Source organism: Castor canadensis, chromosome 7 (genome assembly GCF_047511655.1).
Source record: "Castor canadensis chromosome 7, mCasCan1.hap1v2, whole genome shotgun sequence".
Lineage (NCBI taxonomy): Eukaryota > Metazoa > Chordata > Mammalia > Rodentia > Castoridae > Castor > Castor canadensis.
Window position 1 is genome coordinate 37,206,892 of NC_133392.1, and position 17,440 is coordinate 37,224,331.

General features: G+C 45.2%; 1 protein-coding gene across 2 annotated transcripts in view; it reads right to left on the reverse strand.

Moving 5' to 3' along the window:
* Positions 1-17,440, reverse strand: part of Ffar4 (free fatty acid receptor 4) — a 20,912-nt gene continuing 3,472 nt past the window's right edge. The window contains exons 2-3 of one of the 2 annotated variants that reach the window (XM_020152999.2): positions 10,197-10,325; positions 1-664 (exon numbers count right to left, since the gene is read on the reverse strand). In XM_020152999.2, the coding sequence (XP_020008588.1) occupies positions 275-664; positions 10,197-10,325 (519 nt within the window). In that variant the 3' untranslated portion in view covers positions 1-274. The remainder of the gene's footprint in view (positions 665-10,196; positions 10,326-17,440) is intronic. The other variant, XM_074078749.1, reaches the window with a different exon arrangement.

A 17,440-nucleotide genomic window follows, 5' to 3' on the forward strand; every position in this document is an offset into this window, starting at 1 on the left:
AACAATTATAAATAAGACTTTATTAACTCAATCATAGTACAAACACACTGAAAAAGGTCATATTTAAAAGGAAACCACAGTAAATCCTTTTATAAAAGTATTTTTATACAGAATGATTGTCCCTTAATTTACCAGTGCTGTAGATGTGTATTTGCATAGGTTGCATTTTCTGAAAGCAGGGTACACAGCTGGATGGCCCTGAAAATTAACTCCCTGTAAAAGCACACCATGGCTCACCTGGGAGTGAAAGTGTCCACCTATGGAGCAAAGTGAATTAGCTGGAAATAACAGACAAATCATTTCTTTTGACAGAGGTGTCTGTTAAAATGGCTCCCTTTTCTGGGAGCAAGAAGCAGCACAATATTTTCTTCCATTCGCTCCTACACAATGACATGTTGTAAAGAATGGGGTTTAGGGCTGAGTTGGCGAACGTGAAGGCCACCACCCAGAAGAAGAGGGATGGCCAAATGACCAGGTCTTGCTTGAAGTTCTGGATCAGGATGAGGAGGATGGTGATGATAATGGGGCTCCACATGATGAAGAAAGAGACCATGAGCAGGAAGAGGGTGCGGAAGAGCCGGTAATCCTGCTGTGACACACGGATCTGGTGGCTCTCCGAGTATGCCAGGCTCATGGTAAGCCTCTTCCTGGATGCCTTTGTGATCTGTGGGAAACCCAAACATAATTAGAGCTAAAACTTGCTATGTATGTCAGGGATTTTTGAGGTGGGAGTCCAGGAGTTGGAATCTGCTCTCCTGCTGCACTGGGATATCTGTCTTTAGACTTTGGAATAGAAAGTCTAAAGACTTTGGCCTGCTGTCCAAGCATAGGATGTGCTGGGGAAATGGGCACCCACTTGCGAAATAAGGCAGAAAATCACCCACATTGTAAGGAGAGTGGAAGAGAGGCTGAATTGGACGATCCGGAGAAGGGACATGGACTCAGAGGCCCATGTTCCCTGTTACGATGTATTTTTTAAGAGGCAAGTAATGGGACCACTCTATATGCCCTGCTCTGACCCTTGCTTCCTTTTTACTCAGTGGTACACCAAGGGCTCGTTCCATGTGAGCATAGAGAGAAGGCCACTCGTGCCTCTTATCTTATGGGATGGATTCCACAGCGTGACTGCAATATAATCTATCCAGGCTCCCATTGGTGGGTATTTGATTTATTCAGCTTTGTTTGTTTGGCAGGGGGCTATGGGTGAAGTGGAAGTACCCATACTCCTCCCCACACTCCCCAATCCCCTACAGATTTTAGCGTGGAGGAGAGGCCATGGGAAATGGAATAATGATATGGCCAGGCCAGGAAGAAGGGAGTGTAAGGCCCCCACATTAGGTTCCTCTCCTTTTGCAGGATCAGGACAACGTAGACCCTGGTCTTGCCTGTGAGCTCTGAGTTGGGAGTTACGGAAGGTATACGAGACTGTATAATAGGTACTTACAAACTCCATTCACTAAAAAATAAAAAACACTAATTCTTTACTTGGGCTCATGAATTAACTGAAAGCAGGATAAAGCTTGGCATCCCTGTCTCCATTTTACATTTTATATCTGTCTCCTTTACTGCTTGTGATCAGTTTGGAATCCAGAAAGGACAGGACTCATGGGTAAACATCTTGTAACAAGAATCAAAACTGCCTCACAGACAATAGTGACTTCCTTATCATAACCAGGTTGCTCCTCTCAAGGGCTGACAGCAGTAACAACTTCTCTGGGACCCCTCCATAATGATCAACCAGGCCACTCTTTGCCTGGGACCAATTATTATGCATACCTTTCATCCCCCTGCCCAATTCTTCTTCTTATCAAAACTAAACCTCATGCTGTACCCCAGAAAGGCTGACAAGCTTACTTTTCTTCTTCCCACGTGCTGTTTTCTCTGCCCTGTGTCACTGTTTGGCTCTTTATTTGGTGTTTTGAGGTGAGTGGTTGGATCTGACATGTGGGACACCCTGAGTTGGGCCTCTGGCCTAGAACTCCCAGTTACAAGTGGAAGTTGTTCATTTGCTAACAACTGCTGCTAGGGTCAGTCCCAAAATGAAGCTGAGTTTGGGAAGGACCACCAATGTTTGTGGGGGTGGATATATCTTAGGAAGTGATCTTGTCATCAGTGGGGTCTACTGGCACCACTACAAGCCACATGGAAATCAGAGGCAATGACCAGCAGAAGAAGACAGCTCCTCACATGGCAAATCATGCAGTTTCCTTGTCCTTGAGAGAGCACAGAAGTACTGACAGGGCAGCCCATCCTCCTTCTGCATCTCACTCCCAGTCATGGCACAAACCCATCCTCTACTGGGGGAGAGAAATCTTTAAAGTCACCATAAGATGGATGTGTTTTAAAAAGTAAGCATAATCAAAGAGTGACTGGAAAATTCTGGAATCAGATATGTCAGTAAATATGTCCCTCCTTGGCAAGAGAACTGGCCAGAGCACTGCTGGTGACGTTTGACATTTATGCTTCAGTTGGGAAGTAGAGATCGGTAGAATAAGCATTATTGTGCATATATCTGCACACTTAGTGAGCATTATCAGTAGAATAAATTCCTCCCAGTGCAACTGCTGGGACTGCTAACACTTTGTTGAATGAGCAGGGCCAGAATTGCAGAAGAGGGATTGTGGGCAATGAGAGCCACCCTGGTTACATGGGCTTAGTAGGGGTTCTGGACTCTTCTGTAGGCATTGCTCCCTGGCTCTCCTGTCCAGTCTTCCCAGCTAGAGAATCTTTCTTCAGCAGCAGTCAGAATGGGTTTTAGCTTGCAGTGGATAACCTTGGACACAGAAATGGCCTATCTACTGGCGTAGGCTGACCAGATTAGAGAAAATCCCTGTGTGCACTATGTGTGTCCCTTAGTGACACCATATGTCTGAATTCTATGAAAACTGCATAACATCTCAGCCACAGTACTGAGGCTAGATGGGTTCTGAGCAGCCCTCCTCAGGCTTTTCTGTGTCAGGAGGCACCCAGCATGACCTTATTTGAATGCAGATTCTTAGCAGGTCTAGAGCCAGCTGAGATGCTGCCTTTTTAATGCAAAATTTTGCCATCACTACTGCTGCTGCTGCTGGTCCAAAGACCACACTTTGAGTCAACAGGGCCTAGCCACCCCTCTTTGTACAGGTGAGGAAACAGCAACCTGAGTGATGCTATAGCCAAGCTACGTGGAAAACAGGAAACTTGCAAGTGTTCAAGTCACACAGCAAATGACCCTGAAGCTGAGTCCAAAGAGACAGGGGGGCTACCATTAAGTGTTGCTTCCAGTGCAGGGTGGTGGACAGCTGGGTTAGTGACCACTGGGTGGCTGGAAAGGATCTAGTGCTCAGGTTCTGAATGTCCCAGGAGACATAAACTGTCCTGCCCTTCTGGTTAATTCTAATCATCCTCAGGCACAGCCAGAAGGGAGAAGGCCTGTCACTCACTCAGCTTCAGTAACACCAAGGGGCAGAGTGAGGTGGGCTGTTGAAGGTGGGTGAGGTCTATCAGTGCACAGCTAGCCTGGGATGCTATGGACATTGTATCTATAAACCTGACATGTCAGTCTGTGATCTCTGTCCCCAGGGAAGAGAGGCAGGGTGGAATGTCCTGACCATAGCAGCTGTCCTCACTAACTTCCACTTGCTTATGTCCTGCTCTTCCTGTAGAAAGAGCTGCTAACCACACAGTAGTGCTTATGTCATCTGGAGACCAGCCACACTGTTAGCTCTGTGCTGGCCTCCTGGGCCCATTGTCCTAAGATTCCTGAATCTCAAGAGGGGATGTAATTAGAAGGTAATTGGCATCATTCAGAATTTGGGCAAGTTTAACTCCAAGATCAGAAGGGTTTAACATGTTCTTCTTCAAATACCTCTAATTCTCTAATTAAAGGACAGATGTTTAATTGTTTCATGATTACACATGGTTGGTTGCTCCCCCTCTCAGTGATGCAGACAAGAACAGCAAGTACCAAGTGAACAGATGCCCTCCCTAAGCTCCTGAACAACCAGGACAAGAGGAATTAGGATCTCTGAGCTTTCCTGAGAGCTCTCCACGTGCCCTGCACCAGTGCTACACATTCACTTCATAAATTGTCATATTCGATCTTCACAACTGCTCCTTGCATTTATACCATTCATTGCTACTCCTGTTTTACAGATGAGCAGATTGAGTCTCAGGAAATTTAAGTTACTTATTGAAGGTCACTCCGTGAATAATTAATGGTGACAGTCCCCATCTGTGAAAATCCAGCTCAGTGGAGTTAACGATTAGCCGTATCATAAAAGGCTCAGCCCTCCCATTTGCTCCCCTGCCTGTGTGTGGGGTGCACGCAGCAGACATAATCCACCATCTCAGACTCCAGTGCTGGGGGGTCATATGGGCACATCCAGGTCTGGAAGCTGCTGTGCAGGTGAAAGTTGGTACCTATCTTGGCTGATAGGTCTAGGAGAAGAACAGCTGGGCAGGGTGGCAGGCAGGTGGGCTACAGGGGAAATAGCACTGCCTCTGAATAGAAGTGTCTCAGGTTGGCTCAGGCACACTTAGTGTGGGCACATGAGTGAAAGTGGCTTAGGTGGCACGTGAGGACTGATTGCAATAGTAGCTTCACTCTTGTGCTGCCCACCCTATCCCACCAAGAAGAGTAACGGTGCATCCAGAGTCCTTGGTAATAGTGACTCTTGAGTGTTTTTTAATGAATGAGATTGATGGGAGCTCACATTCACTGAGCACTTACTGTGTGCCAGGCTCTTACCTGTCACTTGGCTTACCTCTCTGAAGTCTCCCTGCATTCTGTGACACAGGTACCTGGTAGGAAACCGAAGCTCAAAGAGCTCAAGGACTTGCCCAAACAGACCCTGCTAAGAAGTTGCAGAGCTGGGCTTCAAGCTTGGCAGTCTGTCGCCAGCCTGTGCTCGTAATCTTAAACAATCTGCTTCCCACTCTCTACTGTCTCCATCAACAGAAATCTGTCTGCCCTGTCTTTAACTCTGAGCTCTCCTTCCAGGAACTTCGAGCAGCCCTCCTGGTTCATCTCCCACTTGGCATCCTTGCATCGCATTGTTGCCAGTCACCTGCCACATGGACTGTGTGGTGGGTGTTCCAGCATCATTCTCGCCTCTGACCCCCACCAGACTAGAGCTCCTGATTCTAGCTGGTGCCTAATAGTGGCTGACTCACGGCCAACTTCATCAAAGGTTTGGTCTTTTTTTAGCACTGACAGATGCTACTGTTTCCTTCTCTCCATAGTCCCCATGATTCGTCGAAGTGAGGAAGAAAATGGGGCATTGTAATCAAATATGGTTCCTTCCTTGCTCCCCTCCCATACTGGAGGTCAAGGCTAATCAGCATTTAGCCAGAATTTCAAACATCTCTGGCATTGGATGAAATGTTTGATGAGCTTGATTAACTTGTGAGATTAACTCTAATCCTCAAAACAAGCCTGTGGGGTAGGTCCTGGGGTTACCCCCTGGGAACTAAAATCGAGGCTCTGAGAGGTGAAGTGACTTGCTTCAGCCTCCCTGTCAAGTGAGGGTCTGTGCTCTTCTCCACCACGGCATGCTGCCAGCCGGGAGGAAGGGCACTGATCCTGCACAATGTCTTCCATTGACACTGGATACCTGACAAAATGCAAATGTCCAACTGGACCTACCTTCAGACATCTAGATTCTGTGGGGCTGAGGGGGATCAGGACCTGTACATTCCCTGAACAACCCAGGTAATTCTTGCTCACTGTTACACTACTAACCTAGGGTAACAGTTAGGAAATGCTAACCATTTTCTCCCCAGTCCTTTGAGAGAGTCTCTTTCAATGAAGAACTATCTATTGGAGGACTAGAGATGTGGCTCAAGTGGTAGAGTACCTGCCTGGCAACTGGAATTTTTAATTCCACTACCATGAAAAACAAAAACCTATCTTTTTGAGACTCTCTTCCTTTACAGCCACATGAACTTCTCAATATCATGAGGGAGCCTTCTCCCCACCTCACACCACTTTGCCATGCCATACCACCAGACTATGGTTGCTGAGAGGTGAAGGAAGTTCCCATTGACAAAGGTTGGGCCCCTCGTAGATGAATCTCCTTTTGGGGGCTGCTTGGTCAATCAATAGCATCCTAATTGGAATTACCAGCTAAGGGACTCCATCTTCCCAGAAGGTCCTCTCTTTTTTTCTTTTTTTAATTTATTATTACTATTTGCGGTACTGGGATTTGAGCTCAGGGCCTACACCTTGAGCTACTCCACCAGCCCGTTTTTGTAATGGATATTTTCAGGATAGGGTCTTGTGAACTATTTGTCCAGGGGCTGGCTTCAAACCTCGCTCCTCCTGATCTCTGCCTCATGAGTAGCTAGGATTACAGGCGTGAGCCACTGGCACCCAGCCAGAAGGTCATCTCTGTCCATGACCACCATCCCCAAAGCTGAGGAGTGAGGGCCAGCCATGGGAGAAGTGCTTCCTGTTCACTAACAACTTCATGTTCAGTTGAAACATGAGATAGGCTGAAGGCTTTCCAAGTGCAAGCCATAGACTCACTGGCTCATTTAACAAGTATTTGTTGAGCCCCTACTGTGCACTAAGCACTTTTATTACACAGTAATAAGCAAGGGAACCCTGCCCACCCTGCACTACCATTCCAGTGTGTATGTGGGGAGTGGGAACAATACACATGCACAGTTACAAAGGGTAAGGGCATCTCACCTCTTCGTGGCAACAGTTGCTGGTGACCATGTAAACTGAGCCCCAACCAGCCATCCCTGACAGCACTAAGGAATGCCTGTGAGGCTATTCCCTTGGGAAAACTGTCAATTGAGAAAAAAAAATAACTAAAAATGTAAAGCATGTCTGAGTAACAAGGAAAGAGGAAGCAGGGAAGGCAGAAGCTGAATATGGCCACTGGCCTGTATAGGTGAAGCAGGTACGGAAGTGTGATTGGTGGGGGAGGAGCCAAGGTGATGCCTACTTTGAATTCTTGCCCAGGTCAGGACAGAGCTTCCCAAAGAGACTTCCATGGAACACCAGCCTAGAGAGATGCTCTATAGATAAAAGGGGGTTCTGTGGTCTAATTTAGCAATGCTGCCTGGTTGAGTCCTGTGTCGGGGAGTCCCAAAGAATATTATTAGCATTAGTATATGTAGCAAAGAATTCCATCTAACTTGGATTATCTCAGTATTTCCCAAACTCATTTGACCATGTAATACTAACATCCCATGGACCAGTGCAGAGCACTCCAAGACACTCTGCTTTGGAGTAATAAAAGAAAGGGTAGTTTTGAGAGGGCAAGGGCATTTCTCCAGCCCAGAGATAGACGCTTATAAAGGTAGTAGAGTCAGGTGAGAAGGCAGGACTCGTGGGGAAGGGTGTGGGAGAGTGGGTCTGTGTCCTAGCGCATGACAAATTAACCTCAATGGTTAGTGGATCACACAGCGTCATGCTCTTGGGAGAAAAATCTTGGGCAGGGAGGGGATTCAGTGTCTCTGAGCTGTGGACACTTCCAGGGGGAGGACATGTGAACTCTAAGGCCCTGTCCAGCCACTTCATCTGCGTGGCAGCCGCTCACCTGCTTCTTAGGTGCCAGCTTCGCAAACTCATAGGTACCAAGTGAGGACAAATGTCATAGTCCTCCTGGGAAAAGGGAAACAGTCAATTTTGCTAGTGGGGAGAAAGTAAAATTTCAAAAACCTTTATATTTACATCAACATTGTGATCTCACAAACATGATATCTGCATTTTTCACCTTATTGTGTTAATCAATCCATGAAAGCTTATTGTCTCCAGGGGAAACTGAGGCCCACATTAGTTAAGCGACTTATCCAAGGTCACATAGTAAGAAATCTTGGTTTAGAACCCCAGTCTTAAGGCTCTGTGTTCAGTGATACTCCCCACTGCTCCCGCACAGAAGGGCTCCATGGGCCCTGTCAATGGGATCTGAGGTTCATGCCTCACTCACTCCACAAGTATTTATTGAGCACTTCTGGTGAACCCCCCAGGCTCTGCACCAGGCACAGAGACACAGCAGTGAACAAATCTAAGTCTCTGCCCCCATGGAGTCTGCATTCTAGTGGGCAAGACCGATGAAACACAGGTGAATGAGCATAAATAGAACAACAGGGGCTGTAAGTGCTTTGAAGACAAATAAGTCAGAGTGATGGAATTACGACTACTATTTTGCAGAGGGATCTGAGGCTCAGAAGGTGTAAAGTAACTGGCCAAAGGGCCCACAGCAAGTAAGAAGTAGATTCAAGACTCAAAGCCAGGTTAAAATAACCCTTCCTGGCCTCCATGGGGTTCACTTTCCTCCTTTGTACCCCTCACCCTTCACACTTGTGCAGTATTTGACAGTTCATAAGGTCTGAGCCTCACCCTACCTTGTGCTCCAGGGTTTCTTGCTCTAAAGAGCAGCACCTTCATCTCCCTCTCCCTCTTTTGTGTCTAAGTTCCTTCTAGATGATGTAACTTTCACACTCCTGACACCTCTGCAGTCCCCACTTTGCACAGAGCAGACTCTTCTTAACAATTGTCTGAGGAATCAAATTGTTGGGACTCTGGGACCCAACTATTTGGGTTTAAATCCTGATGCTCTGTGACCTTGGATAAATTACATAATCTCTCTGTGCCTGGGTTTTTGCATCTGTAATTCTCATTGGGATGAAATGAGTCCATTATTGGTACACAACAAATACCACATAAGTATTTGCAAAATAATAAATTTTAAATCCATTCTACATTTCTCTTCACTTTTCCCTCACTTTCTTTCTTTTAACTTAATGCCAATAACTAACACTTTTGTAACATTAAAATATATCAGGCCCCCATTGCATTTTCTAGGCCTTAACTCTGGGTCTCAACTGGCCTCATACACTTGAACAAGCCCTAGGATACAGGTCTTTTTAGGGATCACGAGTCAGCTGGTAGGGAAGATTCTGGGTGGTAACCTGGAAGACTTCCACAGAACCAGAACTAGAAGATCTAAATGGAGGTTGGCCTGGCTTTAGGTTCTGAGCATATAAGAAGGTTCTAGGTCCTCAGCTACAGAGAAAGGGCCATAAAAGTGATTGGACAGCAAGCAGGGCCCTTCTACATCAATACTATTATTTGTCAGATGACCCACACATAACACGCTATAAAACCAAGATTCAACACTGCACATCTCCAGAGGGCACAAAGCCTTCGAAGTACACCTTCTACAATGGGCAGAAGCATACACATGTGTTTTCTGGGCAGCACCTTCCATGCAAGTAGGCAGGAAGCACAGGCTACCCATCTTTTTTATGTCCTTGCACATGTTTGCTTTGAGGGTAGACATCATTTATTTCCTTGCTGTACAATCTGAAATGGTGTTCCCAGGGGACAGCAGTCTGAGGTAAAAGGAAGGGCTTCTGGCCAGGTTATCTTTCTCCATCCTGGGCTGCTTTTATGACATGTTCAATATGTGAGCAGAACACATAAGCTGGGTATGCTTTCCTATTGGTATATGACACGTCCATAAAAAGTCTTAAAATGTGTGCATTCCAGATCCCTGCTGTGTGTGAGATGGGGAAACAATGGGCACACCCAAAAGTCTATAAAATGATTATATCATGTCTGTATGAAGGAAGGCCATGCAGTCCTTACAAATAACAAGCTAACATACAGGAACTGATACAGAAAGATGCTGTGATATAGCGTGGAGTGAAAAAAGAAAGCCACAGAGTAAATAGTATGATATGATATCTGAAAAGGACAATGAACCATGTCAATAACCATTGACATTTTAATGCAATTTCATGTGATTCATCAAACATACACACAGTATATATAATATATATATTATATATATTTATATATACACTATATATAATATACATATTATATAAGTGTATGTAGGAAAAATAACCTGAAAAAAATACATGAGTTGGTAAGACTGGGGATAGTACAGATTTTCAGTTTCTGAGTTACATAGTTCTGTGCCTGTTTTTAATTTTTTTAATAATGAACTTATATTGCTTTAGTGATGAGGAAAAAACATCACAGAGGCATAAGTTATTTGGGGAAAAAAACCACACACACCAACTCTTATTCCTCCATGTTGCAGGAGGGGGTAGGATCTGGTCAGTGAGTTAAGATTGAACTGGAGTGACCTCTATGGTAAATCCTGACCCGGAAGTTCTAAAATTCTACCAGAAATGCTCAGAACCCAAGTATAGTGAGTGTAACTCAGCTGCAGCACTTGAAACAAACATACCTGTAAAATTTTCGAGTAACTGATCACAATGACCAGTCCTGGCACCAGGAAGTTCAAAGTAACAAAAGACACATCCCACGAGATTTCTCCAGCGATGCTGGGCCAAAACAGTGTGCAAATCGGAATTTCCTAGTTACAAAAGGGAAAAGAATGTCACTTAAATGCTGCCTTCTTCTTTGGCCTTTAGCTCAGTCCTAGTTGGGGACTACCTGGCACGGTTACACACGTTGTGTGACACACCAGTGTGACAGTAAATCCTCCAAATCCCTTGCTCATGTCAACCCCTGTTACCAAGGACTCTGACCCTCAAAGTACCCATAAGTTATTGTTCCTATTATCCAAGGAAACAACTGAGCCTCAGGGTCATAGTCTTAGAAGAGTTGGAAGTAGTTTCCAGCTGTGAGTCTTTCCACTTCCCTGGGCCAGGATATAAAGAGCATCCAAGCCTTCTCTTCCAACCCTGCTTTTTAAAAAAAAAAAATGAGAAAATTGACTTCAGAAAGTTATATAGACTGGAAGTGACGTGCTACACACAAGCACAGAGAGACAGGATCAAGGTTCAAATTCAGTCACATTTTGCCAAAGGTGACAGGGTCTATGCTAAGGCATTAAGTGTTTATTTGGTGGGCTTTCAGTAATCTAAAGTGTGTCAGAGTCAGGTGCAGGCCAGTAGTCCAGCTCCTTGAGATTGAGGCAGGAGAACTACTTGAGCCCAGGAGTTTGAGATTAGCCCAGGCAACATAGTGAGAACCCATCTTAGGAAAACAACATACAAACAAAACCAAAATACAAAGCAAATATAGTGTGTCAAATTGCATGAAAAAATCCAGTCAGTTACTTCAAGAAGACAATATGGTGCCCAGACTTGAGACAGCTGACCTCAGGTGAAGCTTAAGGATAAGCCACAGCCTCAGGGCCTCAGGGTTCCAGATGGAAAGCCACTGGGATGCAGCAGCACAGCCTGAGCGTTGATCAACTTGCTGTTGTCACCATGTTGTGTTGAATTCAAATGTTTGGCCATCTACCAAACCAGCAACACAGGAAAACCTCACTGAACAGTAACAACTCTTCTATCACAACGATTTCTTCCACCCAATGAACATGTCAATGAAAATAGAATGTATACCTGTGTGTGTATATTCCTAAGCACACACTTCCTGTGCCCATTTGACTAAGGAATAAAGCTATTCAGAAAACAAGCTGCCTCAAACCTTCTAGATCTGTGGAACAGATCTTTAAGAGTTATGTAAGAAGACCACATCATTGGTGGGCAAGGCATTTGAACTAAGGTCCACAGCAATATTCATTCATTCATTCATTCATTCAACCAGTATTTCTTGGATGCTATATATAGTAGGGAAAAGCAAAGAAGTTCTGAGGTCAAACTAAAAATACAGTCAAATAGCCACTCATTTTCCTATTCAGTATTAGCAGGAAACAGCAGCATCTACTATTCATTAGACATTTATTGTGTAGTAGGAATCACTTTACATACATTATCTCATTTAATGCTCACAACAACCTTGTTGAAGGCACACTGCTATTTTCCTCATTATACAAAGGAGGAAACTGAAGCTTCAAAATATTTTTAATGACAATGTTCCTCCTCCCCCCAAGCTATGGAATTACAGAAAACATCCTGGGACCCACCAAGAAGACTGTTGAGGGCAAGAAAAGTGGGGAAGAATGTTTCAATTGTATTTGTACCTTGAAGAGGGAGATGAGGGCGATGCTTCTTTTTCCTGTTTTGTTAAGCGGCTCACAAATGGACTGGACATCCTAAAAATGTGTCTTCTGCCCTCACCATCCACTCCTGACCAGAGGAAGAGTATTAAATCTTCCCATGTTCTGGTGATTGGAAAGAAGCTGTGTCTCTCCAGGGTCTTCTGAATGCTGCCCTTTCAACAGTCCACATAGCCCCCATTGTACTCAGACCTCTGCCCACCATGGCATCTTGATGACCACAGGGAGGGGCAGGTAGGCCAAAGTGCTAACCAGAAGAAAGGGGTTCCAGTCCTAAGTGTGACTTGGTCTCTAATTCTCACAATTGCAATGGAAAAAATGTATAGGGAGAGTAGAAAACCATGACCTCAGGACCATTAAGTCCTCCTGGACCCCAACTCTTTCTAAAAGCCTGCTCCAGGTAGCAACCAAAATCACTCCAGGCTTAAGAAGATGTTGTAGAAAAATGTGCAGTAGAGCAAGATGCTCTTCCTGTGTTAGGTACAAAAAAATATGTCTGGCAAAAAGACTCAAAATGGAGTTGCTTAGGTCAACTCTAGCATGAATGAATGAAGCCAGGAGATTATGAAGGAGAGGAGCTCCTGTATAGATGTCTGATAACAATAACTTTCACAAAGATTCTGCTAGAACCACACCCTTACCCAAAAGAAATACTTCTGAAGGAACACTAGCCTAGCAACTGCCTGTCCTTGTAGCCAAGGGTGTTGATTTCAAAATAACTTATGCAATCCTCTGTATTTTGCCTTTAAAAATGTCTCCTTGGCACATAGCTGGTGGCTCACTCCTGTAATCCTAGCTACTCAGGAGACAGAGATCAAGAAGAAACCCTGCCTCCCCCAGCAAAAAGTTCATGAGATTCCATTTCAACTAATAAAATCTGGGCATGGTGGTACACACCTGTCACCCCAGCTACGCAGGAAGAATAAATAGGAGGGTAATGGTCCAGGCCAGCCCTGACATAAACACAAGACCCTCTTCACAAAATAACTAAAAATCAAAAGGGCTTAGGGGTGTGGTTCAAGTGGTGGAGCACTTGCCTGGCAAGTGTGAGGTCCTGAGTTCAAACCCCAGTGCCACCAGAAAGTGTTCCCTTGCTCCAACCACCTTGATCCCATTGATAATGCACATAGTTTACTATTGCACACATAGTTCTGTTTCAATGTCCATTCTTGAATAAATTCATTATCATTAAGAATCTCTCTTCGTTTGTTACCTAGGTTACACCTGTACGATCCCAGCATGTTGAAGATAACATGTATGTATGAATGAATGAATAAGTATACATATATACATACATACATACTTGTGCATATACACACACATAGAAAAAGACTGGAAGAGTATACTGCAGAAAGCCAGCAGTGTGTGCTTCTAGGGGGGACTCTCAGTTACTTTTATTCTTTTGGCTTATCTAAGTTTTTAAAATTTTTCATTATGCACCTATTTTTTTTAATAAAAGAGAAAGAAAATGAAGGGCCAGCCATAGTGGTATAAGCCTGTAACCCCAGCAATTTGGGAGGCAGAAATTGGGAGGATCTCTGTTCCAGGCCAGCCTGGGCAAAAAGTTAGTGAAGTGGTCTCACCACCACCTCAACTCATAAGCTGGACATGGTGGTGCTCATCTGTATTCTTAGTGTGGGAGATCACAGGTAAGAAGATGGAGGTCACAGACCAGTCCGAGGCAGAAATGTGAGACCCTATCCAAAAAACAGCTGAAGCAAAAAGGGCTGGGGCATTACTCAAATAGTAGAGCACCTGCCTAGCAAGAACTAGGCCCTGAGTTCAAATCCCAGTATTATCCAAAAAAAGGAAAGAAAGAAAGATAGGGAGGGGGAGAACAAGGAGGATGGGAGGAAGGGAGAGAGAAAGGAAGGAAGGAAAAAGAAAGTGATAATAAAAGTTTGCTTTTAGGAAAAATGGTCATCACAGACCCCAATGATAGCTGAGCAAACCTAACAAGCACAGCCAATGTGCCCATCCCAGAAGCTCCCCAAATTCCACAATGAAGGTGCCCTTTCGCCTTCTGGTTTGTGGCTTTCACTCCAGGAAGGAAGTGTGACAGGGAAGTGGGATGAGAACTCTGCACAGCACCAAGGTGAATTTGCAGGCAGTGGGAACAGCCAGAGTGACAGATTTATAAGATCTGCAAAAGGCGTTGTGTGGTACTGATGATCAAATACAGTGCCTATGAGGATTAGGGAAAAAAATAAGGGTACCATGCAGATAATCGGAGATCTGAGTTAGTGTTCTAAGTTTATTTCTATGGGGAAAGCCACCTGATAAGTCTTCTGCACACTGTAGGGTCTAGAGGAGGCAGGCAACATGCCAAAACTGGAAGGTGGCAACATAAGTGCTATCATATACTCTGTATTTGTCCTGCACCTCTGAAATGTTTCCTGATTTTATAAAGGAAATTCGAAAAGCAAAAGTGCTAGGCCTGGCTCGTTCCTGAACTACAGGAAGTGGCAGCATCAGCAACAGTGCTCTTCAAGTCATTCTTTAACTCTCCCATTTTCCAGAAATAGTGGCTGAGCCACTTGGAGGCCGCAGGGAGGATATGCAAGGCTTTGACTCTGCCCTCCAGGAAGTTAGGGTGCAGTCGTAGGGGTGGACTGGGGGACGGGGAGGAACACCAGGAAACTTCAGCCCAGGACAGGGAGGCAGAAGTGACACCTGGAAAGCTGTCTCCATAAGGGGCTTTTTCAGCTGTGCCTAGAAGGATGAGGGTGGTGGGGTCTGGGCCAGGGACTGGGGAGGTAGAGCTCAGGTGTCAGAACTAGAAGGGACAAGGGTGGAGGCCAGGTCCAGTGAAGGGTAAGTGTGACTCCCATTCTTCAGCCCAAACTCCCCTTTCCCCAGCCACTCATCCCTTCCCATGGCTTCTTTGTGCAGACGATCCAGTCCAGCCTCTTCTGCCCAGTGCTCTCCCAACCCCAGACTCAACCCACCGCCAGGAGGACATCTCTACAGGAGGCCTCACAGCCCTGTATTTCCTGTACTCACTAAATCAGGGCACCTAACAGCCATTCTCCAGGCTTTTCCCTTCCCAATTCCTCCCCGCTAGCAGAAAACTCTGAGGTATCCTAATAGCTGTCCCCCTTTTTGTTCTCACTGGCCTCCCCATCCCAGATGTCCATGTCTCTCACACCAGGTGAGCCCAAACTCTGTAAAGGTCAACCCTGGTTCTTCTGCTAGTCCTGTCATCTTGTCCAGCACTACCTCTGTACACAAGCCTGGTGCAGGGCCCCCTGCAGGACTCAGAGCAGCGAGTGCTCCCTTGGCTACTTCCTCTGTCTGTGATGCCCTCCAGTCCCTCATGTCCTTGTCTTGCCTCTTCCTTTCCTCTGCACACCAGTGGAGACACGCTGTCTTTCAGGGGCCTTCAAGAGTCCCTTCCACAGCTTTCTGAACCTGTGCAGTCATTATCTGGCTTCCTGTCAGGACCCCCACAGAAGTGTGCTTCCAAGGGCTGGGATGAAGTGTCTTATTCAAGGGCACAGCCTGGCACCTAGGATGATGCCTGGTGCACATTGGACACTTAGTACAAAAGTGTCCAATGAAGGGGTTTTCTAAGACTCCCCAGTGGGTGGGACATTTATCTGTGGTGTCTGCTCAAGGGCTGGTCTCTCACCACTTTGGAGAGACATTATTTGCAAATGTCTCTGAGTCCTGCTGTTTTCCTTGGAGCCTCTCTAACAATTCTAACTGTGGCATCCTGAGGGGCGGGGAGAACCCCTGTACAAATCATCTCCCTGACCTAGCTCTTCAAACAAAATGGAAGACGTCAAGGTTGTTTTAAGGAATGAGGAATCCTCATTGGACATCTGTACTTTTATCAACTTCCCCCACAGAAAAGAAAACAGCAACGTAAGAGATGAACTGACTTTCCAACATTTTCAATGTATTCTTTAATGTTTATTAATAAAGGTGAACGAGCAGTGCTTGTGTCCTCAGACACTCCACACTAAGTACAGACACAATAACAACACAGGCCTGGTTAAAAAAATATCAGGCAGAGGTGAAGCAGAGAAACTAAGCACCCTAAGGAAGTATGAATTCAGGGGAGACGGCGCCCAGAGAAACCGGAAAGAACCAGTCTACATTCTGGAACCATCCTTTGCCTGCTTTAAGTTTCATCATTTCTTCTTTCAGAAAATAAACATGAGAACACCTACTTGTGGGGTTACTGAATTATAGACTCTATTGGACTATAGAATTAGGCCAGGGTCTGGGCCTAAATATACTTCCCGAAATGCACTTACATGGCTTGTGGCAGGGTGACAGGGCAGGGGTGCTCAGTAAATGTTTGTACAGTGAATGGACAGCTCATTCGGGCCAAGGTGGACAATCTTCCCTACCACCAGCATGGGTCACCACCCAACCAGGGCCATGGCACACACAGCAGGCATCTCATTGGAAAAGGCTGAGCTCACCTGGCTGAGATGTCAACGTTGCTAGGTTGTGTCCACTCTCTTAAAATGGCAGCCTGTTATTTCACAGCAATCAGAAGAATTACAGTGTTTAAAGAATGTTTAAAATGTTTATGCCCAAAGATAAGGAAACTAATAATAGCTAGCAATTCTTGAGCACTTAACCATGTAAGTGCCAGGTGTTGGTCCATTTACTGAGCACGAGTTCCCACGGCAATGCTCTATGGTTGATACTGTTCTCATGTCCATTTTGCAAATAAGGAAAGTGAGGTATAGAGAAGGGGACAGTTTGACCTTTGTCACGCAGCTCCTGAGTGATCCAGAGATGGGATTCAAGCTTGAACTTTTGACTCTAAAGCCTACACTCTACACACCAAATCATCCAGCTCATTTCCCTGTGGTGACTTTTTAGTCTCATCACCCTGAATGGCTAGGTACCCACAGCTCAAATAGACAAAGACCACTGTGCTCCTGTTTTACAGGGGTCTAAGGGTCACTGTTTCCCTGACCAGTGCTGCTTGAGGGAGGGAACTGAATGTGCTTGGAGTTGGGTCTCTCAGCACATGGTTTGGGAAGGAATATATTCCCATACAAAACATCCATATTTAGTGTCCAAGTGAGAAAGGACAGGCAGGATCTGTAAGCAGGAAGCTGTTAATCTGAGGTCTGAGAAAACAAGCCTTTGCTAATTTTAAATGTGAAACTCGCCCCAGTCTAGACCAGATCCTTCTCTGTCCCTTTTTTTTTTTTTTAAGTGGCCATACTTCCCCCACCCATTTTTTTCTGCCTCTCATTTTTTTCAATTTATCTCTTCAACTGCTAAGCTTATAAAGTAGGGTGTTCTCACAACCTCAGGCAACAACCTTTGAGGAACCGGAAGTTTCTCTGTTGGCTTCCTTGGCAGAAGTACAGAAAATAGAGAACACAGTAACACCCTCACTTATTCTCAATATGGGTGTGTTCCAAGACCCCCAATAGATGCTTGAAACCAAAGACAGTACTGAACCCTACATATACTATGATTTTTCCTATAAACATATCGTTATGATAAAAATTTAATTTGTAAGTTAG